This window comes from Sardina pilchardus, chromosome 2 (genome assembly GCF_963854185.1).
Source record: "Sardina pilchardus chromosome 2, fSarPil1.1, whole genome shotgun sequence".
Classification (NCBI taxonomy): Eukaryota; Metazoa; Chordata; class Actinopteri; order Clupeiformes; family Clupeidae; genus Sardina; species Sardina pilchardus.
Window position 1 is genome coordinate 33473043 of NC_084995.1, and position 8325 is coordinate 33481367.

The 8325-nt window shown below is 50.6% G+C and overlaps 1 protein-coding gene across 3 annotated transcripts in view; it reads left to right on the forward strand.

Annotated features, from left to right (window-relative positions):
* rasal2 (RAS protein activator like 2) overlaps positions 1-8325 on the forward strand; it is a 59723-nt gene that overhangs the window by 12149 nt on the left and 39249 nt on the right. For 2 of the 3 annotated variants that reach the window (XM_062527741.1, XM_062527748.1), the window contains exon 1: positions 1814-2728. The exons of the other annotated variant lie outside the window; for it this stretch is intronic. In XM_062527741.1, coding sequence (XP_062383725.1) covers positions 2173-2728 — 556 coding nt within the window. In that variant the 5' untranslated portion in view covers positions 1814-2172. Of the gene's footprint in view, positions 1-1813; positions 2729-8325 lie in introns of those variants that run through there. 3 annotated transcript variants of the gene reach the window in all.

Consider the following 8325-nt stretch of genomic DNA (forward strand, 5'->3'; position numbering starts at 1 on the left):
CGTTCTGCTTTGTGTCTCAGTGTGTGTGTGTGTGTGTGTGTGTGTGTGTGTTTGTGTGTGTGTGTGTGGTACGGAAGTGGCAGGCACCACAGTGCAGGAGAGTGCTAGCCAGCCTTTAATGACTGATTTTTCACGCCAACTATAGCCACCAGGCGCGTTGGGAGCGTGCTCGGTGAGGTGTTAATTGCTGTTGTCCAGACTCAACTCCTCCAGTGGTCCTCCACAACAGTCCCTTTCCAGTTAAGCACCCGGAAATGTATTGGTTTTTTTTTGATTCCCTCCAAATGACCCCATGGGCAAAGTCCACATTTGAAAAAAAAAAAACGGTCAAAGAAAAGACAGAAGTGTGTGTGTGTAGTGTGTGTTTGAGGCTGTCTAATTTCTCCCAGAGGCTTAAGGCAGTTAAAGTTGTGAGCACGGTAGAAGCAGAAGTGGTTGCATGGGCGCCTGTTTGTGTGCGTCTGGACCGTCCTGTCTGCGGGCAGCGTGAGGATGGTGTAAACAGGAAACCGTGGTAAGGAAATGACTTCTCCTGACTGTGCCGCTGGGATTGATTCTCCTGCTACATGCAGAAAGTGTGAACTTTGCTCACTGTACTCCAGGACGACACTTAGTTAGCGGAGTCCGGGGATCCCCCTCTTTGTTCTCCGGAACAATTATTTACGATTGTTTTGTTTTTCCACTGCCACTCACGGGGTTATTTTCATTCAGAAGTGTGCACATTTCACTCGAAGCACAATTTAGAAGTGCTTATGAGCCAATGACCTCCCAAGACTTTTGTCAAGTGGCTCTAATAAGTAAATCGCTCCGAATTGATTGGATTTCTTCTGTTTGTCAGCCCCTCTGGCCGTGGCCTTGATTTAAACCCTGCTGCGCTGCGCTGCGCTGCGTCTGGACATGGCAGGGCTGCTGGACGGACAGCTGGCTCCTTTGGGAGAGCTCTCGGTTTCCTCGGGCTAACAAAAGCATCACAAAGGTTTCAGCTTCTGTCAGGGGACTGCTCATTTTAAAATAGGGTCGCATGAATATTTATGGCTGTGGTGGTATTTGGCAAGTTGTGTGTGTGTGTGCGTGCGTGCGTGCGTGCGTGCGTGCACACAGGATAGGGTGACATTTCCCTTGCGAAAGTCCTCTGGCATTGTTGTGTGACACAAGAGACTCTTGGTTTAGAGAAGGGTAGACACAGACCTAGACCGTAATCACATAAGTTGCAGACTACAGCTGAGCGCTGCACACACACACTCACACAGACACTGTCACTGTCCTATTTCTCTTCGACTAAAAGGGTGTGTAGGTGTTAATGGCCCTCCAGGATCATTGACACCTTGTTCACCTTGATCTCTTAAATGGTAGCAATATATTGCAGTGTTCAATGCAGAGCCGTGGAGATTGCTCCACAGCTTAACAGGTGCATAGCGGGCTGCTGTTGTATGCAGGGTTATTTTCTTACATGACCTTGCTGTCCCATCATAAGAAAGTGGTGCTATGGCTCTCACTGAGCGACAGTAGGACTGTAGTGTATTCCGTTTTTGACTTCCTGGTTCAGCTGAAAAGAAAACATTGTCATTTTACTGTTCTATCTGTTCTATCGTCCTTTAATATTTTTTTGGAGAGTAGGGATCATACGCATGAAGACCGGATTTGTTTGAATGTCATTTTGTCATGACTGAAACAGAAATCGAATCAGTGGCCTCTTTGAGCACTCTTTGAGGCCTCCGATTGGACAGAAAGTGGAGACATCTCCGTTGCGAAAGTTTATCTGGCACCTCACTTCCTCTCAGGAAGAGTAGTATCAGTGCTGAAGACAGGAAATGGTACGTCAAGACAAGCCAGTGGACTGCCTTCGGTAACAAAGACAGGAGATGGGCTCCCGCAAGCTAAGGCTGTTTTGCTGAAGAAGTTTGCTAACTGGTGCGAGGATGTTCTGGAGGATCTTCTGAGGGCAGAACTCCGAAGCGTCGAGCTCAAAGATGGCGCCTTTGGCTTTGATCGACACCGCGTCAAGTCACGCACCACGGTGAGACCGTTATATCGCCGGAGGGCATCTGTGAGACGGCGGGGGTTTCGAGGAGAGATCGGGGCTTCCTTCCTGCTGTCTGTGGTCTGGTCTGGCCTGCCTGCGTGGCGTCAGACCCCCCCCCCCCCACACACACACACACACCGAGCTGAGCGATGAGTCTACGGAGGAGCGCGGCGCTGGAGGAGCTGAGCCGTGCCGAGTCCATGGCGAGTTGGGGCACTCCTGCGTGGGCCTCCGGGGGGAGTGCCGCAGGGCCCGCCCCGCCCCCGACGACCAGGCCCTGGCTGAAGCTCCGCTCCCTCTCCATGCCCGACAACCCCCCCGACCTCATCGACAGGGGCACCATGGTGTGGCAGGCCTCTGAGCCGGAGCGCGCCGTCGGGCCAAAGGCCAGCAGCGAGCGGTCGGTCAACCCGCCGGTCACCAGGGTGCAGTCGCTGCCCCACCCGAGGAACGTGACCAGCCGCGGGGTGCTGATGGAGCACGTTCGGCCCCAGAGGACGGCGCAGCGGGAGCCCCCGCACAGCGCGCCCCCATACCACCGGTCCCTGTCCGAGTCGGGGACCAGGGGCACGTCCACCGCGCTGCCCCTGCGGTTCGACTACAGCGCCGCGTCGCTCTCGGGCCTTGTCTCCTCGGTGAGGCGCCGCCTCGGCCGGTTCCTAAGCCTCAGGGAGGATTTGTTCCCAGCCGAAGCTGCACAGGATGGTAAGGACAACATGCTCTGCTAGTGACCTGGCTGAACGCTCCACAGTTCTCCTTTAATGTTAAACTGTAGATCTAGATGACACAGATCTATATTCTATATTGTATAGACATCTTCAGCCTAGCGTTTTTGTACCAAGACACTGCACAAACACATAGGTAGGTGTTTTTGCAAAGGTTGAACAAAGCGTTTGTGCCTTCCAGTCACAACTTAACTGAGTCTATTGTTATGAGTTCCTTATCAACCTACATCCTCCAGTCACTACCTCCCAACTATACTGAATAGATCTGTTTTATCACTGGTGTTATGTGCTGGTTTATGGTTTACCACCGAAGAGCTTGCACTGCAAAGGGAAGTTCCAGAGAGTTCTTCTGCATTCGAATTTGGGGGGGTTCTGATGAATTCTGTCCTTGTTATAAATTATTCTCACTGACTTGATGGCGAGAGTGATAAAGGGTAGGACTTGATATGAGCACGATATCTCATCATTTCGCAATGCATTAGTTAGTCGTAGTGTGTTACACTCGATTCTGTGATTTGGTTGTGGGATTATAACGAGACCAAGTAATTGTCCTCTGGCTAGCTCTGCTGTGCATAATTAATGCATCATCATTATATTATATAATGATATCATCATTATATTGCACTCCTTTACAAGGGCCATAAGGCTTCTTTTTGAAGGTTAGTGTATGCAAATCACCTTTTCATCCATCTGGGAATCACAGAGCCATGGCTTCAAGGCCCTGCTGTTAACCACCGGGCTTTATTCTGTTACATAGACCAGTCAGAAAATGAAGCCTTTGTGGAGGTCCATGTCTTTTTGTCATGGTTCAGTCACCTCTACATGGCCCTAACACCTTGCACATTTCCCATGAGCAAGGTTCATTTTTAGTGCGTCACGCATGTGAGTGAAACTAGACACCACAATCAGCCGTTACTGTCTGTGACAGACATTTTGTCATTTCACGTTTCGTTGCACCTCTTTGGACAAATGCACAGTGTTATTTCTGTGTGTGTGTGTGTGTGTGTGTGTGTGTGTGTGTGTGTGTGTGTGTGTGTGTGTGTGTGTGTGTGTGTGTGTGTGTGTGTGTGTGTGTGTGTGTGTGTGTGTGTGTGTGTGTGTGTGTGTGTGTGTGTGTGTGTGTGTGTGTGTGTGTGTGTGTGTGTGTGTGTGTGTGTATATGTTGTTCTCCCTGTGTGGCGTATTAATATTTCAGCTTCACTCGTTACCTAAGAGCCTCGTGTTGTAGGCCCCCTTCGTAGAGGAAGTGGCCAACATATGGTTTGTACATTCATTGGAATTAACCCTTTCAGACCTGACAGTTGTGTACACGCGATGATTTTGGCGGTTATGTTCAATGCGTATGTTCGTATGAGCTTCCGTTCAAAAGACTTCTCAGACTAATTCACCCCCCCCCAGTCTTTTTCTCCTCTATTGCGAATATTTAGGTCAAGCTGAAGTAGGTGTGTGTGTGTGAGAGCCCCACCTCTCAGTCTTTTGATCTTTCCGTTCTCTGTGCCTACTTTGTAAACACTCTCTTCCTCATTGCGCATTCACATCCCCCCCCCCCCCCCACACACACACACACCCCCCCCCACACACACACACACACCCCACAGATTGTATGAGTCTGTCTGTGGATTTTCCCCTCTGAATTACCATAAATGCTAATTGGCAAACAGAGGAAGCCGTATGCACCAATGCACGACTGAGTCTCGAAAGTGAAATTGCGCTGCGTTCCGTGGCCGTTTTGTCCAGGGAAGCTAAATGAGAGCCTGAAGTAACCACACACACACGCACACGCACACGCACACACACACTACACTACGGCAAAACAGTGCATTACGAAGCTTCAAAGGTTGGGAGTTTGGGATGGGGATTCCCAGGTGAATGTGTGACCCTGCGGGCCACAGCGGGTGAGCAGAGCTAGCTGTCTGGCAGTAGAGTCTACCCCCATTCCCAGCCACCGAGATGCACCCCACACACATTTACACCCCTCCCTTCAATCTCCTGCTATCCAGAAAAGGGAAACAGCCTAGCTCTCTTTTGTATGCAAATAGCAACTACCCAGTCCTGTCGCCATACAAAGCATGTGGCCACACCACCTATGGCCTGATTAACCTTTCAAAGGCCGGGCCAGCCCTGGTCAGCCAGAGTCATGAGAAAAAAGAGAGACTCTTCAGGCTTTGGCTGAACTCGTGTCGTATCCCAGAAGAGGCCCTGGGAGATGGTTGGTAAAAGCCCCCCCCCCCCCCTCCAGGCCTGGGACTGGTCCAGGCTGGGCTGGCTATTCACTACCAGGCCAGACAGGCTGTGTGCAGCCCCACTGGCACCGCGCCAAGCTGAGCTTTTCATGTAGCCTGCATTGTGCCGTCATGGACGGGTAGCTTCTGGAATGCCCGGAGGTTCCAGTAAAAGGCAGTGGGGCGGTGGCAGCCGCTGCTGTGTGGCACGTAGTGGCACGCGCTACACACCGTCCACTCCTGCAGGTCCGGCTGGGTTCAGGTGTAGGAGTTGTACCTGCATATAGGCATACCATTGGTATCATAAATAGGCCATACCCCCCCCCCCCCACACACACACACACACACACACACAAACACATACACACACACACACACACACACACACACAATTGATTTCTTTATTTGAATCCACCTATAGAATTTATTTACAGAAAGGATTGAAATATTCTCAGAGATTATACAGCTTTGACATTCAAGGGTACATGAAGCATCGCCTGACGCCACACGGCAAGACTGCCTATCACAGCTGATATATGGAGCAGAATTTTGCCCGCTGTTTAGACTTTCCATTTGATTCCTCAGCCAGTCTTAGTCCACTGACCGTTAGTTTGTGGACATATATCACATATCCCAGGCTGCCATATATCAATGCCACAAACTTACATGCATAGCCTAGCCCTAGGGTCACTGATCTTTGCAAGGAGGGGCTGTGTTTTAGTCATTTTTAAAAAAAGGCTATGTACAGATCATAGACACAACCTATTTCAAGGACTAGCACCTCCTTTCTATCTGTACTATCCTCAAGCACAACACACCCACACACACACACTCACACTACGCTAATGTTGTTGTGACTGCGCGAAGAGAAGCGACCAGCGGGCATGCAAATGTGCTAAAGCTTTTTTGAATATTAAACAACGACAGCCACAGCAGGGGAGGAGTGGGCTCCCCAGGGTAACAAAGCAGCATGTATTCTGTCTCTCTTACACACTCACACACACATACACACACACACACACACACACACTCTCTCTCTCTCTCTCTCTCTCTCTCTCTGGGCCCTGGGCTACTACAATGGGCCAGCTAACCGACACATCTCATCTATCATAGCACATGGTGCGGCTTGTGTCACCCTCGGCTGCACCGTGCTGGCCCGTAGGCCTGGCCTGTTCCTAATGGCCTCGTGCTCTGACTGCTGCTGCTGATGTGCAGTGCAGGGATGTGAATACGGAAGCGTTGGAATGAGGGCTGTCAACACTGCGGTTGGAAGTGAGTGTTTCTCGGTTGTATTTTGTCCCCGCTTTGATAAGAGATGTGGTTGCTGACTTCTTCATGTGCCTTATCTGCTTTTTACGACGAAGTTGAGATTTGGCTAAAGCTGACACAGTTCTTTGAAGGTAGGGCAACATCATCCAGAGAGCACTGCAGTGCTGTCTTGTTTGTGTGTGTGTGTGTGTGTGTGTGTGTGTGTGTGTGTGTGTGTGTGTGTGTGTGTGTGTGTTTGAATTCCAATGGCAGCCCTCCCCTCCCCCAGCACCATGTTTTACCCTACTTTCGGATAAGAACTGTCACTCAGGGTGGTGCACTGTGAAAGGGGGGAACCCCCTCCCCTCCCCTCCCCTCCCCTCCCCTTCTGTCTCACGAGCTCTGCCTCCAAACAAACGGAGGGGTTGTGATTTGGGGAGACGGCCGCGTGTTTGCCCGCAGGGGGGACGGAGAGCGGGCGAGAGCCCGGCGTCTTCCTGGCGAGTCAGCGGTCCCTCGGCGGAGGCTGACGCCGACGCGGACGCGTCTCCACGGCAGCCGTGCGTGTCGGTCCCGAGCAGCGCCGCTCCGCCTTCCGCGCCGCTTACCCCGGACTGAATTATGAATGATATGGAAGCACTCCGCTGTCACTGCAATGACACAGCCGCAGACTTGAGCATCTTGACCCTGTTTTTTTTTCCCCTCTTCAAAAATGCAGAGCCCACAGAAGGCTGTATTGTAGTGACTTGTGCCACCAGAGTGCAATGTATGCAGTTTCACACACAATGGAATTGAATTTATTTAGTTTGCTTCGACCGCTGCTGTTTTATTCCTGAAGAACTCTTGTGTTCACGTGACTGAAACATTGCAATAACAGATACCCTGAAAAGTGTCGGCTTAATTTATTCAGAGATCTGAAAAGAATGAACAGTTACTGGCCTTGAGCTACTGAAAGCAATATGTCCTTCTGCCCTACTGACTAAATGTAGGTTTTGTATTCCTTCAAGATGTGTTGACAGACGCACACACACACACACACACACACACACACACACACACACACAGACATACACACAAACATACACACTCACAAATTACGCTTATCAACACAAACCAAACTTCTGATTACTCCCTCTCTCTGCTATCTGGCTGCTAACAGCTGGAGTTGCCACACACACACACACACACACACACACACACACACACACATGCAGGGCCTGCAATCACAACTCAATCTGTTAATTGCCGTCATTTCCTCCCACTACAGACTCTTTCTCAGCCCCTTTCTCTCCAGCTACCAATTAAACGTGCTAATTTGCAATGCTGATAACTCGCCAACCCGCATTGATATCTAAACAGGGGCCTCTGAATTATTATGATCTGTAATGGAAGTTGAAAATTGCCAGGCAACATTCATCCATTCAACGCCGTCTCCTACTCAAGGCCCCGACATCTGTTGAATGGCACGCACACGGCTGGTGTCATTTGCATTGCAATGGCACGGTGACGTAGTGCTGGTGTAGATGGAAAGCTGAGCCGCCGCTTAACTAGGCTTGTTTGTTTGTTTCGGTCTGGCTCCTGTTTGCAGTCGGGTTTAGCCGGGCAGTATCAGTACCACACCCCGCTCTTGCTCCAGCTCTCTCTCTCTCTCTCACACTCTCTCTCTCTCTCTCTCCGTCTCTTTCTTTCTTTCTCTCTGTCTCTTTCCCTTTCTTTCTCTCTCTCTCTTTCTCTCTTTCTTTCTGTCTTTCTCTCTGTTTATCTCTATTTTCACTTGCTCCAGTTCTCTCTCTCTCTGTCTCTCTGTCTGTCTCTCTCTCTCACTCTCTGTCTGTCTGGATCTGTCTCCATCTCTCTTCTTACTCCATCCCTCAGTGTGTGTGTGTGTGTGCATGTTCTTTCCCCTCCTCTTTCTTCTTCCATGTCAACCTGCGATGACAGCATCCCTCCACCCATCCCTGCCATCCCCCCCGGGGCCCGCTCTTTCCGTTGGCCCGACAATCGAGGGCTGACGTCGCCGCATTGTTATTGGAGGAGCTGTTTGTGTTTACAGGTTGCCATAGGTTACCGGGCTAGTGTGGTGGCGCATGGGTTAGCGTGGGGCGGC